We start from the raw sequence: 23185 nt of genomic DNA, 5'->3' as shown, positions 1-23185 counted from the left end.
CATCTGCCTATCATAGGTTAATATTTGTTTGACCACCTAATTTAATGTCTCCATTCCACTTTACTAGAGATCTTTTCATTATAGTTTCACCGTAAAGGTTGAATAGTAATGGTGAGAGTATGCATCCTTGTCTTGATCCTTTTTCAAATTGGAATGCAGGGGACACTGAGTTTTCAATTCTTACTGTTGCTTGATTTCCTTGATATAAGTTCTTTGTGAGGGTTACTAGATGATTTGGTATTCTTGATTCTTGCATGAAATCCTATAAAAATATCCCTCCTCATACAGTCAAAGGCCTTGGAGTAATCTATAAAGCAAAGGCATAGACTTACTGAATCCTGCTTGTTCTTTTGAGATCTGATGGTCTATAAAACTTTGTAATCTTTCCTTAATAATGTGTACTAAAATCTTGTTAGTATGTGAGATAAGGATAATGGTGCAGTAGTTTTCACATTTGTTGTGCTAGCCTTTTTTTTAGATTGGAATAATGATGGAATTAGTCTAGTCATTCGGCCATCCTCCAGATTTTGTTGCATAAATCATGTATCCAGTTGACTGCATTCTTTCCAATGTTTTTGCATTTCAGCCAGTATTGAATCAAGACCTGGGACTTTGTTAATCCTTAATTTTTTGATTGCTTGTTCTACTTCACTTTTGAGGCTCTCCAGTTTCATTTCCATGTTTTCCACAGCTCCGTCATCTTCTTGTTGAATAGCTGGGTCCTTGTAAAGCTTGGCTCAATACTCTTTTCCATCTTCTAGCTATGTGACTAGTGTCATTTAAGATCTTGCCATTTTCCTCTGCAATTATATTAAGTTTTGGTTTGAATCTGTTGTTTCATTAGAGTTGGAGTGTCTTTCTATTTCTTTACAGATGTTTTGGATATAGCTATTTTTATCTTTTTGACAATATTTCTTAAGCTTTATTCAGGTTCAGGTAATTTGGGTTTTGCTAATCTGTTGTTTTAATTTGTTTCCTTTTTTTAATTAGTTCTAGGGTTTCTTTTGTAATCCATGGACTATCATTCTTCTTTTTAATTGGAATGTTTTTGGCTGTAGACTTTGCAGTGGTTTGTTTTAGGTGTCCAATATGATTCAATGCTTTGTTCCTGAGGTATGCTTTTTCATTTCTTAAGCTCTGATTCAATGTCCATTGCAAATTTGTTGTCCATTTGTGAAAAGTTATATCTTTTGTTGCTGTTATTCTTTTGAATAAGTAAATAAATAAATGAATAAAACTGTTGAATAACTGCATGCAAATTCCCACGTTGAAATGGTTTGGACATGTAATGAGAATGAATTCAGAAACAGTACCAAGAAGAATGTATGAAATTTAAATTAATGGCAAAAGGCAAGAAAAGGACTGTGAAAAAGCTATAGAGACCATATACAGAAGATTTAATGAAAAGAAAAGAAACTCGAGCTGAACAAGTGTTTAAAGAAAGAATATGTGAAGATGGAAAGTAATGGAGAGCTTTGATCTATTTGACCTGTCCTCTGTTTCTTTTGGAGCAGTTATTGATGATGATGAGAAGGAGGAAGGGTTACCAAGTCCAAATTTTTGTCTTGTAACAAATTATCAAGATGGCATGAGAGTACAATTATTAAATTATATAAGGATGTTTATTTCAGTTTTGTGGATCTCAAGAAAAAAATCCTGTAAGATGCAATGGCAAAACTGTTTCAAACACCATATCTGCATGGTGTAAATGGAACCTGATACAGACTGAATGATATATAGAAAGATAGTTTCATGTTAAATCAGGTATAAGGCAGGGTTGTGAAATGCCTCTTCTGTTATTTAGAATCTGTATGGGTTATACTATTAAGGAAAGTAATATTCAAATAGGAGATACAGCAATCCCTCGATTAATGCGTCCCCAATTAGTGTGTCATTTTTTTTTATACCCAAATTCAATTAGTGCGCCTATATACATCTTAAAAATAAATGTTACAGATTTTAAAAATTTTCGATCTATACATTTTTTATGGCTAACTATTTTAAAAAATCACTCACCAGGATTAAATAAATTAGTTACCGATTTAATTTTGAAGAAAATTGTGTAAGAAGGGGACTATTGTGATCAACAAATATTTAATGTCGATGAAACCAGCCTTTTTTTGGAAGCGATTGCCTTCCAAGACTTTTTTAGCCTAATTACTGCTAGCAATATTATGCGAGCTGTTTGGAAGCACATTCTTCCACATTGTGCAAATGATTTTAGAGGCTTTTCAAATGAATCTAAGTTAATTAAATCTCATTCTGAGAAGTTGAGTGATTCTGACTTGCTAAATTTAGATGCACAGCAGGAAGATCCTGAAGGATATGAAGAAAATTTAATCACTGACAAGCCCAAAGGGGTTTCACAGAAACAATTTCAAAATAGTTTTCATACAATCGATGTTTTTAAGCAGCAATGCTTAGAAACATCGATTGTGAATCCCTTGTGAAGAAAGAACATTTTACAAAGTTATTTTTTAATGGCATACTACACTATTTCCATGTACACTATGTTCCAAATTTACTCCCAAAATTTATATCATCTGCTTTACAGAGCATTTTGCTGATCATATCTTGTGCAATTGTTTTCCTTTCTTTTTTATTTTAAATTATTTTCCTAACCTTTAATCATGAGTAAAAGAATTAGTGAGCAAAAAATAGAAGCGTGAAAATGATTCGAAAAGTTATCTGATTGGAAGAAAAACTTGAAATAATAAAGAAAAATGAACAAGGCAAGTTCAAAGCAAAGATAGGACAAGAACACAAAAATGTGTTAATGTGTAAAATGTGTAAAAACTGCTGAATACAAAGAGAAAGGTAAAGGCTGCTTCAAGTTCATCATGCATGCACTCAAAATCAAAGTATTATAATGATTGAATTAGAGAGACTTCTTTTTACATGGATCGAAGATTGTAACGAAAAATGGATCCCGCTAAACAGTGGCCTTATTAAATCAAAAGCATTGTCTCTTTTTAACCTGGAAAGAAAGGGCTATCAATGATGGAAAAGAAGAAAAATTCCATGTTAGTGCTGGGTGATTTGAGCGTTTCAAAAAGAGAAATAGCTTACATAATGTTCTAATCAGAGGCAAAGCTGCAAGTACAAATAAGGAGATATCCAGAGATTTTGAAGAAAATTGTGTAAGAAGGGGACTATTGTGATCAACGAATATTTAATGTCGATGACCAGCCTGTTTTTGGAAGCGATTGCCTTCCAAGACTTTTCTAGCCTAATTACTGCTAGTAATATGCGAGCTGTTTGGAAGCACATTCTTCCACATTGTGCAAATGATTTTAGAGGCTTTTCAAATGAATTTAAGTTAATCAAATCTCATTTTGAGAAGTTGAGCGATTCCGACGTGCTAAATTTAGATGCACAGCAGGAAGATCCTGAAGGATATGAAGAAAATTTAATCATTTCACAGAAACAATTTCAAAATAGTTTTCATACAATCGATGTTTTTAAGCAGCAATGCTTAGAGACTGACCCTTGTGAAGAGAGAACCAGTAAAATTTGCAAAAGAGGCAATAGGGCCATACCGTCAGTTGTATAGGAAAAAAAACAGAATGTGCGCCAAACTACGTTAGCTCAATTCTTTGTTAAGAAGAATAATAATAAATTTGTATTCTGAAATATGTTTTATTGTCTTTCAGCTTCATGGTTTTCCTTTAACTAGGTCCTGAGACATACCCTAATTCTTTTATAAACAAAATTAAGGGTATGTCAAAAAAGAAATCTGAGGAACGAATTATACATTTTCCCATAGGTTATTATATTCGATTAGTGCGTTTTCGATTAATGCACCTGTTTTAAAGAATGCATTAGATGCATTAATCGAGGGATTGTTGTATTAAGATTAGTTCTTTTCTCTATGTAAAGGAAATTACTCTCTTAAATAAATCTTCTAGAAATTTCCAAGTCTTTAACCACATTAAATAACTAATGTGTGCAATGGTATGGAAATCAGCACACATGTTTTAGTAATTTGGTACAATTTTAAGTGAAGATAACAAATTAAATATGGAAATGGTAATGGAATAAGTAAGGCTACTATGATTATAAACAGCCATTCGAATAAAATTATATGAAACAAGAGAAAAAGTCAATCAAAAGACCATGTTTATAGTATAAATACATCATTCAAACCAATTTGAACTTATGGATCCAGATTTGAGTTATAAATAAAACTTTTGATCAAAGATTGGAGATTATAAGAATAACAGTTCTGAGGAAATATAGAGAAGTGAACAGATAGCCATCAGTGGCAGAACCACATTAAAAACAAAGATATCAGAAAATAAAGTTAGCATTATTAATATTCTTCAATGATGTGTAAGAAGAGTCAAAAATAGACTATTTAGGAAGTAAGTTAGTAATGGAAAACTAGTCATGAAATATTGTCATCTGTTGTTATAATACTGTTGTCTCTCATTATAGTAAACTTGTAGGGGCTACAGGAGTTAGTTTGCCATAGTGAAATGCTGTAGCAAAATTGTATGGAGATTGGTCAGGACTTTTTAGTAGTGTCTTATATTGTGTGAGTTTGTTATAGCAGTGTTTGCTATACTAATTTATTTTTTTCTCTTCATTCGACATTATTCAAAAACTCATGGAATTTGCTGCATTTTAACTGACATTTATGAACTTTTACAATTCACTACTCAGTAACTTTTGTTTATTCCTATTTCTTTGTTCCAGATTATGTATACTCATATAGAAACCATTGGAATCAAGCTGAAAAAGCAAAACATACCACTATTTCACTCCTGTTTTGCAAAAATTCATCACTTACCTCCTTCTTTAATACAGTTGATATTTCTTTTTATACCAATTTTGGTACTGTTCAAAGCATGTAGAAATCTTTTTTTTTTTTTTTTTTTTTAATCTCTCACTTATGAGAGGTCACAAAACATATAACACTGCAGCAGTGCTGTGTGTGTGGACAAGTAGTTATGGAGGGGAAAAAAACTTTATTAATGAATTTCATAAATAGCTAGAGCATGTACTCTTTGGCAAGGACATTATGGGAAAGGCTATTCCAAAGAACAAAGGTAGATGGAATGAAGGAAGAATACGACAAGTTGATTTGATACATTTGCAGTTGTACCATGTATGGTTGTCAACCAATGTCTGCTTGGGTGCAACAACAACAAATAAATAAATAATTAGCCCACTCACTGTACTATAGGAAGTTAATGTTCTATAGGTTTATAGCCTTTCATCAGTAGGTGCCACACAGAAGAAAAACAAAAAACAATAAATTACTTTTAAAAAAATATAATGCAGAAATAAATAGCTTGTGAGAAAGTGACCAGAGGGACTGAGTGAGAGAGGAGCTACCTAGTAAGCATATTGCACTCTTCTGTATACATGAAGAATTCTTATGGAGGTTTTGGTGTGCCATCCAAATACGAGAACAATGTACTAAAGTTGGTCAGATTTCAGATTTATAAAGTGTTAAAAGTTGCACACGAAAGAAGGACCACTTTGAACAAAAAAGAATACCAAGTGTTTTTGGAGGCCGAGGAGATTATGGATGCGATATGTCTATGTTAGAATAAGCTAGATGTGAAATTCCCAGAAGAGAAAACTCGTCTTGACTGGAAATATAACATTATCAAAATTGATAGGGAGTGATATAGGATGTTTTGTGAGTAACAATTTTGTGTTTCGATAACATTGAAATTCAATAGATTATCTTTGCTGCACTTGAGAATGATGAAGAGATCAATGCTGAAGACATCGGTTATGAAAGATCATATGGATACCAAGGCTTGGTATCTCCACTTGGGCCTGGCTCCCATTGAAGAGACCTCAATAAAGGTCAAAACTAGTCTGGGTAGTGGCCCTTCCCTTAATGCATAACATTATACATATCTGCAAGGAGATGTGTTTTGCATTATGGGAGATACTGAGATAGGAGTGTTGGTATCTCGCTCCACCTTTGCAAGGAGTCGCCCGGTGTTGTACCACTTTACCCCAGTCCTGAAGATACTTTCAGGCGCAAACTTTGTTTGCACACACTTGGATAAAGGATTAAACTAAATTTATGATATACAATATTATTATATATTTTAGATCCAAGACAGTTGTGGAAAATTTTACCACTGGGTTATAAAATATATTATGATTGATAAGAAATTATATTCTTGTTTTATTAATTTACTCAAGTGTATCTCAAATTATCTCTATCTTGAACCAGTGTATTTATTTATTTTTATTTATTTTATATATATATATATATATATATATATATATATAAAATATTATTTAATGACTTAATTCGGAGATAATAGAGAAACAAGTAAATTTAATATAACCACACAACTAGTTTCATCGGAACGTCGACTTCGTCAGCTATGATAATATAAAAAGCAAATAAAAGACCATAAAAAAACATTGCACCATTACAACAACAGAGCATTAAAAACTGCAGTTAAGTTTGAATTGAAGTCTGAGCTACAGTTCTGTTGTTAAGTACATGCGAGCATATAACTTCACGAGTTCATCAGTACCGAATAGCAGAGCTATGCGAGTCTGACAGACTATAACTGAGATTGCTGTTCATGTGGGAAGAGTCAAGGATTATTTCTTTTGATTCCAGGATACGACATTCTAATTCATTGTAACATTTATGAATGTTGGATGTTGAATTCCAATCTATTTGATGTTGGTGGCCTTCATCATTGGAGTTAACTGAGAACAAGACGTGGCTGGAGAGGACGCTGGCTCTGGTTCTATTGTATGAGATTTCGCTGGTGTTCTTCGAGATGTAGATAGATAGACTTTTCAGTTTGGCCATAATATGGTTTCCCACAATCACATATGATTCTGTAGACACCTGAAAACTGAAGATGGTGATGATTTTCTTTGGGGTGGCTTAGAATTGACCGGAGTTTATGTGGAGTGGAGAAACACATTTTTATATTGAACTTCTTCAAAATTCTTGCCTGTTTATGGGCAAGAGAAGTGATGTAAGCTAAGGAGATGTAAACTCTGGGGTTGGTCAAAATCCTCAACAGTGTTTTGCTAACAGTAGTATAGTAGAGTCAATCTGCTTACCAATATATATATATATATATATCATCATCATCATCATCAAGGATGATGGAACAGGCCTAGAGTGGCCTGTTCTGCCTTAGAAGTCATCATTGAATTTCTTAAGAGGATGTCCTGGTTTTCTTTTTTCCTAATGGTTTGTAATTTAATACTTGTTTTGGTAATCTTTCTGTTTTCATTCTCTCAACGTATTCTATCCATTTATGTTTATATTTAAGAATTTTTTTCTATGATTCCTGGTTTAATTCTTGCATAATTTCTTCATTTCTTTTGTGATCGAATAGACTATACTTTGCAGTTTTCTCATTAATTTCATTTCAGCTATTACTAATCTTCGTTTGTCTTTTTGTTTTTTGTCCAGATTTCACTTCCATACAATAGGACTGGTAGGGCTAATGTATTGTATACTTTTAGTCTGGTTTGTTTTGTACTAGGTTAGGTTTAAATATAGGGTTAATTATATCTGTTATTTTTAAATATTTTGCAATTTTTAGGTTTATATCTTTTTCATTTTCATATGTAATCATACATCCTAGGTAGCTAAATGAATTCACCTGTTCTAAAATCTTGTTATTTATTACTATTTTAGTTCTTATTGGATCTTTTCCTTTAAAAGGCCATCATTTTTGATTTTTCTGTTGATATTATCATTTCATAATCTTTGGCTATTTCATTTAAATTTAAAATATCTTTCTTTCTGTAAGTTATCTCCAGAATTTGTAATTATTATTTGGTCATTGGCAAAAAGGAGCGTTTAAGTTCACAGTAGGAGAAAGTTTAATACCTTGATGGAAATTTTTATTCCATTTTATTATTTTATCATTTAGATAAATATTAAAAAGAGTTGCTGAAAGTGGACATCCTTGTCAGACCCCTTGGTTTATCTCTCTAGTATATGATAGCTCATTATTTAATCTTATTTGTATTTGATTATTTTCATATACACTCATGATAGGTTTTAGAATATTATTTGATATTTGTCTCTTTTATATGTTAAATAAAATGCTTCTTTTAACTTTGTCAAATGCTTTTTCAAAGGCAATAAATGTAATATGTGTTTCTAAATTCTCTTCTTTTCTTTATTGTTAATTTTAAGCAAAAAGGCTTGGTCTATACATGATCATCCTTTTCTAAATCCATTCTGTACTTCTAAAATAAAGTTTACAGAATATTTTAGTAGTTTGTTTTTAAAATTCTGTTATATATTTTGTAACAGGAATTAGTATACTTATACCTCTATAATTTTTAGGATCATCTCTACTACCCTTTTTTTTTTTAAAGATAGGGATCACAATTGGTTTTTCCATTCTGTTGTTGGTTACTAGTTGAATAGATTTTATTTAAAAATAATAGCAGTCTTTCATTGAACCTTATTCCTACATATTTATATAATTCTGAACGTAACTTATCTTCTCCAGGATTTTCCATTCCTTGTTTCTTTCAGGCTGATTTATAATTCTTCTTTAGTTATTTCCTTATCAGACAGGATATTTAATGGGGTGTTGCTACAAACCAAGGAGCTCAGAGGGTGGGAAGCAGGAGATGTTTAGGCAGTTGAGCTTGGCAGATGCAAAAAGAATGATTGTTATTGAAGATTTTAACTACAGCAGTATAAGCTGGGACGAGGAAAATGCATGTTAGTAATAAGGGAATGGAATTTCTAGAATTCTTGAGGGACAAATGTCTTAGGTAACATGTAATAGAGGGAACAAGAAGTCCAAAAGTTTTGGATTTGTTCATAGCATCAGAAGAGCTGATAATAAATGTCTGCATGTCTATTCATCTTCCATGTTGGAGAGAGACTATGTGGATTTGACTTGCTAGATGAATAGACATGCAAGAGTATCAAAGAGATGGGAACATATGTCTTAGATATCAACTTGGGGCAGTTCCATGGAGGGCAGAATTGAAAGACCAGGATATCATTTAGTGCTTGGGAAATTGTGAAGGATATTTGATAGCAGCGATAGTAAGCTCTATTCCATGAGTGAAGATGCAGACATAATTTGATGTAAAATGGATGACAAACATTATCAAAGAGGAACTGCAGGTGAAAAAGAGATTATGGAGGAGATATAAGGAGAGGGATGGAAAGCAGATGCATGAAGAATATAAGACACAGGCCAGGTGAGTGACTAGTATGGTGAGGAAGGCAAAACTGGAATATGAGAAGAGATTGACACTAAGATCCAAAGAAAATCATAGGGAATTTTTTTAACTAGCCAGTAGGAGGAGAAATGATTGTGGAAGAATGACATTGCGGGATAAAAATGGGAATAGAGTGAATGATGCAGAGGACATAGTGGAGTTGTTCAGTGAGCACTTTATTGGAATATTTCATCCTGGAGAAGGTTTTAATACTAGAGGGATAGGGCATGTTTATAGTTGCAAGAGGAGAGTGTGTTCCAAATACTGAGTACTCTGGATGTCAGTAAAGCTGTGGAACTGGATGGTATTTCACCTCAGGTTTTGAGAGAATATGCTAAAGAACTGACAGCTCCATTAACCTGGCTCTTCAATAAAAGTCTGGCTGCGGGAAAGGTACCCAAGGAATGGAAGGAAGGTAAGATAGTGCCATTGTATAAGGGTGGTAGCAGACTGGAAGTGTCTAATTATAGGCTAGTTTGTGTGTCATCAGTAATTGTTCAGGCCTTGGAGAAATTAGTGAGGGACTATATACAGTGTTGGGCAGATGATGGTAATATTATCTGTGAGAATCAACATGGATTTGTTAAGGGGCACTCTTGCTTTAGTAATATAATTGCCTTTTATAATAAAGTGACAAGAGCAGTTGATGAGGGAAAGACATATACTGCCTTTTTTTTTTTTTTTTTTGCAAAGGCATTTGACAGTGCCACGTGATAAGCTGATATTTAAGTTGCAGCAGCACATGGGTTTAAATGTCGGGTTAGTCAACTGAATTCAGGATTGGCTGTCTGATAGGTATCAGAGAGTTGTGTATGATGGGGCAATATCAAGGAAGCAGAAGGTCGCAAGTGGGGTTCCACAGGGCTCAGTACTGGGACCTGTATTGTTCAAGCTTTATATCGATGCCATTGTCAATGATTGCAAGGGGATATTCAGTTGTTTGCAGATGATGTGAAGCTGGGAAGGGTTATCAGCTGAGTAGTAGTACAGATATGGCAGCCCTGCAAGAGGATTTTAATAAACTAGACAGATGAGCAAATTAATAGGGGTGTCGGTTTAATGCAGCAAAATGTATAGTCTTGAAGTTTGGGATCCATCGATGGGATGCTGCATCCTTGATTGGAGGAGCTGTACTGGAGATAGTAGGAGAGACAAGAGATCTGGGATTGATGATTGATAGAAAACTGAAATTAAGGGAGCATATTCCAAAGGTGGTGAAGGTAACCTAGAGGATTGCTGCAATACTGGGAAGGACGCTGGCTGCAAAGATAAAAGAGTTTTCATTCCGTTGTACAAGACCCTGATCAGACCACACTTAGACTATTGTTCTCAAATTTGGTCCCCAGGATTTGAAGTGGATAAATTAACTGTGGAAAGGGTACAGAGGCTTATAACAAAGATGGTTTCAGGACTGTACAGTGTTAGTTATGAGGATCGGCTGAGGGAATGTGGACTGCAGAGTTTGGTGAATAGAAGAAGGAACAGTGATATGATTGAGACTTTTAAAGTGTTGAGAGGCAGTTACAGGGTGGACATTGGAGAGTTCTTTCGCTTGGTGGAATATTGGGAATGAGCAATGACAAGGGGCCATTCCTGCAAGTTACGAAAGGAAGCTGTGAGTAATAGGGTGAGGAGCAGTTCTTTGTGTGAGGTGGTTTGAACCGTGGAATGCATTGCCTGATAGAGTGGTGAGAGCAAGAACAGTCATTGAGTTCAAGGAGTGGTATAATAGACTTTGTGTTTTTTAAGGCGGCCCTCTCACAATGAGTCTCTTGACTCCGTGGAGGATATATAATAATAATAATTTTCATTAAATGTTTACCCATTATCTTTTTTTACAGATAATGGGTAAACATTTATCCATCCACAATTTTGTATAGAAATTTAGAAATTCTAATTTCAAATCGGTGTTTAGTTTTATGTTTTCTGTAGTATCTGTACTTCAATGTTTCATAATTGTATATACATCGAGTCTTATTTTATATAAATCACGTTCTAAATTAGAAACAAATTTGTTCCATAATTGTCTTTTTGTGACTTTTTTTTTAGCTATGGCTCTTATTCTTTTATATTCTATTTCATCTTCTAATCTTTTACTGCTTAACCATTTATGATAGGCTTCTCTTTTTTTTCATTTTGATTATTTCTTTGTGTCATCCCATAAAGCTTTGAAAAGTATATACTGCCATTTTCTTGGACTTAGCGAAGGCATTTGACAAGGTGCTACAGGATAAACTGATATTTAAGTTGTAGCACATGGGTTTGGATGTCAGGTTGGTCAACTGGATTCAGGATTGGCTGTCTGATAGGTATCAGAGAGTTGTGTATGGTAGGGCAGTTTCGAGGAGGCAGAGGGTTACAAGTGTGGTTCCACAGGGCTCAATACTGGGACCTATATTGTTTAACCTTTATATCAATGACATTTTCAGTGGATTGCAGGGGGGGGGGTACTCAGTTGTCTGCAGATGATGTGAAGCTGGGAAGGGTTATTAGTAATAGTGCAGATGTGGTAGCCCTGCAAGAGGATTTGAATAAGCTAGACAGATGGGCAAATGACTGGGGGTGTTGGTTTAATGCAGCAAAATGTAAGGTCTTGAGGTTTTGGGACACATGAAATGATGCTGCATAATCTACTGGAGGAAGTAGGGGAGATAAGAGATCTGGGATTGATGATTGATAGAAACCTGAAATTCAGGGGACATATTGCAAAGGTGGTGAAGGTAACACAGACAGAGGATTACTGCAATAGAGTTATCATTCCGTTGTATAAGACATGTGATCAGACCACACTTAGACTATTGTTCTCAGATTTGGTCCCCAGGATTTGAAGGGAATAAATTAACTGTGGAAAGAGTGCAAAGGCGAATAACAAAGATGGTTTCAGGACTATATAGTGTTAATTATGAGGATCGGCTGAGGGAATGTGGACTGCAGAGTTTGGTGGATAGAAGAAGTAGAGGTGATATGATTGAGACTTTTAAACTGTTGAGAGGTGGTTACTGGGTTGACACTGGGGAGTTCTTTCGCTTATTTGAACAACAGGAAGGAGCGATAAACAGTGGCCATCCCTGGAAGTTACAGAATGAAACTGTGAGCAAGAGGGTGAGGAGTGGTTTCTTTGCATGGATGTCTGTGGTAAATGGCAGAGGAATTTTATTGCCCAGTATAAGGCTACCATTCTGCTTATTTGTAGTCCAGAAGTGTGATATGTTTGGTCTCTAGTGCACTAGAGACCAAGACCATCTTTATATATATATATATATATATATATAAAGATTCTTTGATCAACACATTTTTGTTTACGTAATTAACAGAAGTATTACATGGAGGGAATCCAAGAATCTTTTTGTTATCTGCACTATCTGTCTTATCAGAAGTTTATTGTATATGCTCACTAGGTTTCTGCTGCATCCTTATAAACTTCTTAAAAGTGCTACCTTAATTCCTTTAGCAGTTAAGAAAAATCACACTGTGATCAGAAACATTTTGTCATTTGCCTTCTTTAGTGTGTCTGTTCTGATAGAAAAATGTATGAATTGTTTTATCTTATTTAAGTGTTTCTTTAGTTGCTTGATGCTACAGTATTTTCTTTTGTATTTCTGGTTTTATTTAAATCATATAATAATTGGATGTGTTAATGAATATATTATTCCAGCTAAATCATTATAATTATCTTTAGTTACAGCTGTAGTACTTAATACAATGATAATATTTTTTAAAAATTAATAGCTGCTCTTATTCCTACATTGGGTGAGATGTTCAATATAACATAAATGAAATTTGTAAAGTATTAACAAGTTATGCTCATGCTACCTGGCATAGCTGTACAGCAGAGAACTAATCATAGATAGGAACTAATATATAGTACTTATAGGATTCTACTTTAGGCTTTCAGTCTAATCTTTTCCACTTAGTGTTTGTGCAAATTTGTGTGTGTTTTTGCAATTTTAATATTGAGAGTGCAGACCTCTCATGTTGAGTCTTTTGACTCCATGGAGGTATAATAATAATAATTGCACAAATGTCTCATGACTGGTACAGCTAAGAACAGAAAAAAAAGAGAAAGGAATGCTCCAGCTAGAGAGGAAAAGTAAGAAGAGTCTGAGTATGGTGATTCCATGATAAGAGGAGTGCTTGATGAGAGTATGTCAAAATTGCTTCCTTGTTTCAAAGTGAAAGAATTGATTATTTTGACAGATGAAAATAATTTGAAGGATGACAAGAATGGTACGAGAGAAGATGTGAAAGAGTTAATGAAAATGGCAAAAAGAAGAGAGAGAGAGAGAGAGTAATGATAGTGCCTCTCTTGCCATGGTGTGGTAGAAATTAGTTGAGAAAGAGGACCATCATTACAAACAAGTCAATGCATTGGTTATTCAGGAGAAATGTGGAATTTATAGATGGATGTGTAGAGTGATTTCGATGGATGAAGGGACTTATATAAGGCAGATCGGATTGCCAATTTGGATTGCTAGTTTCTCTCAGATCAATCCCTGCATGTAATGGTCGATGATGTTCTCTCTTCAGATTTTCCTATTAATGCTGGTGTCTCTCAAGACTCTGTCATCTCAATAACCCTCTTCCTGATTTATATAAACAACTTGCTCTCATTGATTAGTTTTGCTGATGATAGCACTCTCCACTCATCCTAACTCATAAGGCAAACCTTGCACTGCACAAACATTCATGTTTCAAGATCATCTTGTAATAATGCCCTGAACATTGATCTCTGCAGTATCTTTGTGGTTAAAACAACCTAGTCACCTTCAGTGCTCCCAAAACACAGATTTGCTGTTTTTTTCCACAAAAAAGATGATCTCAGATCTTCTCCACTTGATAATGCTTAGCTCAAAACTCAAGACCAAATCACTCATCTCAGACTGACTCTTACATCAAACCTTTCCTGGCATAATCATATCACTTTTATAGTATCCTCAACTTCTAAAAAACTCGGCATCCTTTTACAATCAAGATGGCACTTCTCTTCTGACCGATTACTTACTTACTATATATAAATCCCAAATTAGACTGTCCTTGGAAGACTGATCTTGGGAAAAAGATAAAAATAAAAAGATAAAAAGATAACATTTTTTCCCAATGTGTTCAGATGACGACCGAGAAGAGTCGAAACGGACCGCACCCCATCAACCCTCTTTCCCCTTCCCCCTCCCTATATAAAAAATCAACCCTTTCACCTTTCCCCCACCCTATATAATATAGTAATATAATATATATGTTTATATATATATTACTGGGAAAAAAAACCCGGGTTTTTCTAATTTAATTCTCCCAAATTGCCTGCTCCCCCCACACACACTCAGTAGTTTTCGGACATCGCATAAAGAAGAAAAGCCACAACACCCAGAAAAAGTATGTGTAAATATCTCTTCTTTATGCTACATATACTTTTTGGTAAATTTACATCTACAGTGCCCTAAGAATCCGTGAGTAAATAGCCAATGACATTTAAACAGGGGCACTCCTAAACTGAAACAGGCAAAATAGCTGTAATTATAATAATAACCTTGAAATGATTATTTCAACGTCAAAGAAGACCAAATCGGTTCCATCAGTAGGAAAGGCCATGGCATCGATGTTTTGGGATGCTGAAGGCATTTTGTTTATTAATTATCTTGAAAAGGATAAAACAATAACTGGGGAATATTATTCCGATCTTTTAGCCAGACTAGACAAAAAACATGAGAAAAGACCCTGTTTGCAGGAGAAAAAAATCATCTTTCATCAGCACAATGCATCTTCCCATAAAGGTGTTTTGGCAATAGGAAAATTAAGGGATCTGCACTATGAATTATTGGAACATCTGCCCTAATCCCCAGATTTGGCTTCCTCTGACTTCTATCTCTTCCCAAAACTAAAACTCTTCCTCGCTGGTCACCATTTTTCTTTGAATCAAGAGGTGATTGCAGCTTTTATGAGAACCACTACAGGGATGGGATAATGGTGCTGGAGCGTCACTGGAATAAATGTTTTAGTCTTAAGGGAGATTATGTTGAAAAATAAAAATAATTTTGAAATTATAAGTTTGTTTTATCATTGTTAGGCTGACAACTTTTCAGACCACCCTCGTGTAGTTATAGTTGCTTTTGGTAGAAATATGTTTTGGATTATTATGTTCAGTTGTTGAGTATTTTGTCTCATTTACTATTTTATTTTAATGAAAATATGTTTTGGAGTATTATGTTTTTTCATTGTAATATGGTTTCATTGCATGTACTGTTTTATTTTAATAAATTTTCATTTTTATTCATGTTTATAGATGTTAATTACTACACATTAGATTTTCTGTAACTTAAAAAACAAGGTTTATTACTATATAATGCATATAATTTATAATAAATATTCCATTATCATTTCTTAATATAACAGTGTTGGACCACCCATCTGATATTTTTAAATTTGTTTTTATATTTGCAGTTTAATAGCAAAGTGTTGCAGTAATTACAATTTTTCATGATATTGTTCTACAAAACACAGAAATACATATCTTTTTTTCATTTGACTTCAGGATAGAATCTTAAATTATATAACTCCATATTATTACCTATGGTTTTTACAAATACTTTAGGAATTTTATTATTATTTTTTATATAATATGTATATAAATACCATCTAACTGTCATTATTTATAACTTAATTAAAAAAAAAAAAGGAATTATGCAGCCACCAGCTAAATCTCATGGATTTTTGTGGCAACCAGGAAATAAACTTGAGCACCACTGATTTAGAATTACTGTACTTTATGTATACCATGATGGAAGCAAAAAGTTGTTGCAATATTAGTGAGACTTTTTTTTTGTGTTTGCGGTTCCCACCCACGAAAGGTTATTATAAGCCTATAGTATATTTGTACCATGGGTGGGCTAAGGTGTTTTTTTTTTTTTTTTTTGCTATTTTTATAAATTATATATATATATGTTGTAATTTTTTATTTATTTTTACATAGTTTGAAAACCTTACTCTAGGGACCAAACATGAAACTTTTTCACTCTACTTCAGCCCTTCAATAAGCAGGGCGGTGGTCTCTCACACTGGGCAATGAAATTCATCTCACACCTAAAGGCAATAATAAACATCCATGCCCACAGTGGGATTCGAACTCACAATAAAATTCTGTTAGTTGGAGAATGAGTATGCTAAGCACTCAGCCAACCAGGCCGGCAACCATAGCTCTTGGAAATTAATATAGTTTGTGGGTATAGTGTTTTCAGGGGGAAAATACTATAGAATGGAGAGTTATCGCTGATGAACTCCAGCCAATAACAGTAAGAGTTCAGTTGGAGGTAAGGGAAGGTCGTGATAGGACAAAATATACATTTGGTTCCCTATAGGGCCAGGGGAAGTAAAGTACAATGTGTATGGTTTGCATACAGAAATCAGTTCAGTGAGTAGAGGGCAATTAATTATTATGGGGGGGGTTTCATCTATGAGGACAATACACATGGGCAAAAGAAAAAAAAAAAAGTAATTTGTGCAGTTGTCAAGGAATAATTACTTAAGATGTGAGCTAGAAGCCAATAGGACAAAATATACAATTGGTTCTCTGTAGGCCAGAGGGATGCGAAGTGCAGGTGTACGGTTTTCATCCAGAAATCAGTTCAGTGAGTAGAGGGCAAGTAATTATTATGGGGGGGTTCAACTATGAGGATAACGTGATAAAAAGTACCAGTTGTTTGAGAGTGCCAGATAACAGTAATTTCATCAGAGGATTTGTCTGTAATCAAGATGACTGCATTACTGCTGATTGGTTAGCATCATTATGTGGTCCTGACAGGTAGCTAATTGTGTGGAATTTTTAGTTAAAAAGGGGATACATGTGGAATTATAACAAACTCCAAAGACTGCTCAGGCAGTGCCATGGCATAAAATATTGCAATGGTTGGATATTTATAGGGCATGAGAAATTGGAAAGGGATTTGAAGAAAATAATAGCAGACTACATACCTAGAGTCAGGAGGAAGAATCTAATGGGAGTTAAATGGACAAATAGCATCATTAAGTGGGAACCAAAAAAGGAAAAAAATTGTGGAAGAAAAGGTGATCAGTAAGCACATGAGCAGTACAAATCACTGGCCAGCATGGTAAACAACACAAAATGAAAGTATGAGAGGAGATTTGCTGCACTAGCCCAAGGTAATCCCAAAGAACTTTTTTCAGTATGTGGCAAGCAAAAGAAAGAATGATTACAGTAAAATAATTTTGACAAATGCTGATGGTAGAGTTGTAACTGAAGCAGAAGAAATAGTTGAATTACTGAGTGATCACCTTGCAAAATCATCTCATCCAAGTTAAGATATTACAGTAACAAGAGTGACAGGGGTTGATGTGGAAGTAGAGGTAATGAATTGGAGATGCTTAGGATATTATTAAACGTTACTGTAAATTTAGTTGTGGGATTAAATGGTATATCAGCTTGTATATGATGAGATTGTGATAGGGAATTGGCAGTGCCTTTGACTAGATTGTTTAAGTCCTGGCTCTAGATGGCTCCCAATGGAGTGGAAAGAAGGGAAAATTGTTTTATTGCATAAAGGTGGCTCAAAGTTGAGGTAGGAAATTATTGAACAATCAATATATCAGGAGTCATGGTCAAGTTATTGTAGAATTGGTGAAGAGAAACATCCAGGAATAAGTGGATAGGAATGAGATACTTACTCTACAGGTTATGGCATGGGCTAATGATAGCATTAAAAATGGTAGCAGGTCTGTGGAATGCTCAGAAAAGGGGCAATATCATAGATAGAAATCTGCAAATTACTTACCAGGTTTTATAGGATATATAGAAGAAATTATTCAGTATAAAATGTGTGGATAGGGAGAGAACTAGCTATCATCTCTGGAAATTAAGCAAGAGTATAATTTGCAGGCATATGAGAACTAAATTTTTTATCTTAGAGCAGGGGTTCCCAACCTTTTTTGCTCCCTGTACCCCACTTGGCTTTTAGTAAATTATCCAGTACCCCCTATTCATTATAATAAGAAATAAATTCTTAAATTTACTATACAGATTCAAAGAATATAAGAAATAAACAGTAATTAAGTTTTCATAAAAGCTTTATTCAGTAAATAAATCAATTACATTATCATAAAATTGTAAAATCTTTATTAAGCTGCAGTAAAATCAACTAGTGAGACTCTTGATTCTGTTTCTTATCCGCCAACAGTTTTATTCTTGGTACAGTTTTGAAATAGATACCCGCATATCATGTTCACACTCATTTGTTTCTTGTTTTGGACTTGATTGAAAACAGAACTGAGAATCCTGATTCACATAGATAAGTTGTTATAAATGGAATTATAGCCATGTAAGCATGTTTAGTGATAATGGGATATGTTTCTCCAAGTGTACACCAAAAATTTTGTAACTTCATTGATTGGAATTCAATTCAGAGTTTCTTGTTATTGTGGAGATCAATTAGCTCACCTTTCACTGGTCGTTGTCACTGATTTTTTCTAAATTCTAAGATTCTTTCTAATGAAAGATTTAGAAAGAATCAATCAAGAAAAGTCAGGAGGAATTATTCTTGCAAGTGCCTCTTTCAAAGTTTTTAAATGCAATATAATGCTATCACAAACTTCTTGTTTTAGTTCATATGCCAGATCTGAAGTGATTTCATCAAGAGATTTGAAATTGGCAAAGTTATCTAACTTCACCCTTCTTCCCCAGAGAGTCAATTTTTCTTGAAACGATTGTATCTTTTCTTCAGCCTCTGCGAGAATGACATCTGTACCTTGCAGTGAAATGTTCACGGAATTAAGAATTCCAAATACATCAGAAAGATAAGCCAGAGAAATCTCAAAGTTTGGATCTTTGAAATATGAAGGAAAAGCAGATTCTTTTTTGACTAAAAAAATTTCAATTAAATTTCTAAGTTCAAAAACCCTTCCTAAAACGTTTCCTCTGGATAACCATCGTACTTCTGTATGAAGCAGCAGTACGATATGATCTGCTCCAACCTCTTCACACAAAGATTTAAACACACGGTATATTCAATGCTTTTGCTTTGATAAAATTCACAACTTGAACAACAACATCCAAAATGGCTTTGGTGAAGGATGCAATGGCTTGTAAAAATATTTGGGTTGATTTCTTTAACTAAAGCTGTGAAACCTGATTTTTTCCCCAACATAGCAGGAGAACCGTCAGTACAAATAGATTCTACTAATTCCCATGAAAGGCCGTTTGAATCAAAAAAAAATCATTCATGAAATTCATAATGTCCACTGCCTTTGTTGTTTCTTTCAAGGGTTTACAAAAAAGAAATTCCTCTTTTATTTCATTCTGATGTATATATCTAGTAAAAACAAGAAGCTATGTGCAGTTAGAGACATCAGTTGATTCATCCAACTGTAAACTAATTCTTGCCAGACTTTTCTTGATTTCCTCTCCACTACCTGTACACGTATGTCTTCTAAAATTTCTTGAATCCGATCACAAATTGTATTATTTGATAATGGTATTTGTGCAATTTTCTCTTTTGCTTCTTTACCACACATCAACTCGACCATGTCCATAGCACACGGCTTCACTAATGTCTCAACAATTGAATGTGGTTTCTTTTCTTTGGTGACCCTCAATGTGACGTGATAACTGGCCTCCAGTGCTGGCTTCTTCTGGGTAATAAATCCATGGTCATGAAGTGTGATATTCTTACCAAATTGTGCTCGTTTTATTCTAAATGAGGACTCTTGACTCGTTAGAATGTTCGGAATGAACATTCTAAAGATGCTCTCTCAATTTTGATGGCTTCATACTGCCATTGCTGAATATCTTGGAGCAAATGAAGCACTGCAGCTTTTGCACACTTTTTTTGTCAAGCACAAAAGTAAAACCATATTGCACATATGAATCTTGGTAACGTTTCTTTGGCATGGTCATTCCTTGGGTCTGCAAATATAATATTTTTTTTGTATATAAATCTTGATCTAACCTTTCATTTTAAAAATAAGCTAAAAATTAAATATTATTTTAATATATTTAAATCTTGATCTATCCTTTCTTTTTTAGAATAGGCTAAAATTAAACTATAAGCTACTTACGATTAGATTAAAATTTAGTCAGCAAAAGTAATTTAGCTAACCTATGTTTATCACTAAAACGTGTGTACTGTGAGCATGTCGAAATGAAGCACTTGGAGTGTGTACTATACAGTACGTCATGCGCATGCGCAGGAGGTGCAGATACTGCGGAGGCGAGCCTCGAGGGAGCACTGATTTGGCAATTTCACTAGCTATCTTGAATCTTAACCGGGCATTTTGAGTTATCAGACCCTGCAGTGAGAAAAAAGTCTGTGCAACCTCACTGTGCCCATGTCCGAAAAGAGACCTGAAATGTTTGCTGGTGTGGCTGACAGACAGTACCAACATGGAATAGCCTGAAATGTTGATAACATAACTATTTTTGGAATATATTAATAGCATAATATACTTGTTTACCTGCTATTCACCATACCCTCTGGACAAGCTTCCCATACCGCCAGGTTGAGAACCTCTACCTTAGAGGGCAATGAATGAGTGGAATTGGTTGCCAGAGTTTGTTGTGAGTGCGTTGTTGGTGAGTTCAAAGTGAAGTATGATAGATATGGTTTGTTGAGTGTTGGTTAATGCTTAGCCTCTCCCCTTGATGTGTCTGCAGTCTCTGTGGAGTTTCTCATTTAAGAATAAGAAGAACCATCTTCATCCCAGAGGTGTGAGAACTTTGTGACAGTTGCACTTCTGTTGGAAAGACCCATGTTTGAACATCATCTAGGGCAGGAGGAACCTTTATTAAGGTTTTTTACATGATGATGAGTTAGCAAGTTCTATATCTCAGCAATGGGATTGGCCAGGATTTTCATTCTGAAAATTCAAGTTTTTCACCTTCCAAAACAGGCAGACCAGCCAGCACACAGTCGACTGACATCATATACTTGGTCCCATGGCTGCATTTACATAGTTAACTTGGTGCTTAACAACATTTAACTGATAATTGCACATATCTGTAAGCATCACTAGATGGGTCCTTCTTCCTCTGGCAATTGATTTAGAACCAAGGCAAATAAGGTCCTAAATAAATGAACCTTGAAGCTGGTATTAGCTCATCCTATATCTGAGATTCATCCAATCAGCTATATAGAGAAAATATATTGCATATTTTATGCCCATTATCTATGTTATTTCAATAGTATTCAAATGCAGTTTCATTAGACACTATCCATCCATGTTTCTATTGATGTAGCTACGTCATGACTGGCACAGTGATCTGCATCTAAATATTTATAACACTCATTTTCTTATTTTGTAGAATAGTTTGTATTTAAGATTTGGTATTACATAGTATGCTATCCTTTTTTTTTTTTTTTTTTTTATTTTAATAGTCCTGAACTTTCCCAAATGTTATAAATATTTCCACCATTACTTTTTTAATTTATTTTTTAAAATTTCTATCTTTAGATGATTTAGGTCCTGCATCTGTTGGAGCCCTTTCAGTGCCTTCTAGTCCTGAATCTATAGCTAATATTCAAAATCATATCCCTGAAGATCCATTGATCAGTGAAGGAGGATCTGTATTAATGCCTCCTCCACCTCCTCCTACTTCCCAGTTAACACCATCCCCATTAATGCCACCACCCCCACCCCCTCCACCCCTTCCACCACAAGCATCATTACCTCTTTTACCACCACAGCCATCACCTGCACAATTAATTCAGAATCTTCACCACATGGAAACTGTCCGTGATTCAAGTTTCATTCAACCAGAAGCATTTGCATTGGCTCCATTGGACACTTCAGTCATTCCTGGTAAGAATTTATAATATTTCAAAATATGGAATTGTATTTCATATATATAGATAACAAAACATTTTACATGTTATGTGTATGGAAAATATATACTTTTATACATTTCTTTTATTTAGCAAAATGAATGATAATGTTTATATATATATATAGGAATAATATTGTTCCTAAAGTCCTAATGGTGCCCTCTGGCAGGCTAATTTGGTAGTCTTGGCAGTTGGGCTGAAGTTCTCATAATGTAAGTCTCCCAAATTTGGGGTAGTTTCATGCACCCAAATTTGTTGAGGTTAGGAACGTTTTTTAGAGCTGCTGAAGATTCTTTGAATAATCTTTCGTATTTAAACTTGCTGCGATGAATTATTTTTGTTTTCTTCCAACGAATTTTATGGTGGGTATCTAAGGCATGATCTGCCAGTCCAGAGCGGCTGTACTGGTGAAACCGGATGTAGTCTTTGTGTTCTGAAATCAGATATTTATTGTTCTGCCTGTTTGGCCAAAGTAGGACAATTTGCAGCTGCAAGGGACCTGGTATACACCAGGTAGGTCTAGGGGAAGTGGTTGGTCTTTGGTAGAGCGGATAAGGGATGCCAACTTTTTATATGGTGTGTAACAGGAAGTAAGGTCATATTTTTTGAGGATATTGGTTATTTTCTCAGAGGTGCCCTGGATGTAGGGGATGGTGATAGACTTGGTGTAATCTTTATTGTGGAGGGGGGAGGGGAGGGGAGGTTTACTGGTTTTAGTATTTTTTGGATTTTTTTGGCATTATAGCCATTGGCTAAGAAAGTGTTGTGGATGTGGTTTAGTTCAGTAGTTAGGGCCTTGTCATCTGAGCAGATTAATTTTGCCCTGTTATATAGTGTTTTTATAACCCCATATTGCTGTGAGGGGGGGGGGACTGCTGGTGAATGTATCTGCCAGTATGGGTGGGCTTTCTGTGAACAGAGAAAACCAAAGATCCATCAAGCTGGCGGGTGATTATAGTGTCTAGGAAGGGGAGGGTGTTGTTTTCCTCTTTTTTTAAGGTGAACTGGACTCGGGTGTTGGTTGTTTAAGTGTGTTAGGAAGGAGTGGAGTGTGTCTGAGCCATGTGGCCAAATAGCAAACACATCATCCACATAATGAAGCCAAATAGTGGGTTTTTGTGGGGCGGATTTTTAGGCTTTCTCTTCAAATGTCTCCA

General features: G+C 34.7%; 1 protein-coding gene across 1 annotated transcript in view; it reads left to right on the top strand.

Annotated features, from left to right (window-relative positions):
* The window catches only part of LOC150094629 (double-strand-break repair protein rad21 homolog), a 342589-nt gene that overhangs the window by 162538 nt on the left and 156866 nt on the right, over positions 1-23185 (top strand). Inside the window, exon 8 of the mRNA XM_090411608.1 lies at positions 21658-22005. Coding sequence (XP_090267734.1) covers positions 21658-22005 — 348 coding nt within the window. The remainder of the gene's footprint in view (positions 1-21657; positions 22006-23185) is intronic.

Source organism: Typopeltis vanoorti, chromosome 21 (genome assembly GCF_054136105.1).
Source record: "Typopeltis vanoorti isolate ZY-2024b chromosome 21, IOZ_Tvanoo_1.0, whole genome shotgun sequence".
Lineage (NCBI taxonomy): Eukaryota > Metazoa > Arthropoda > Arachnida > Uropygi > Thelyphonidae > Typopeltis > Typopeltis vanoorti.
This window is presented reverse-complemented; position numbering and strand designations above follow the sequence as displayed.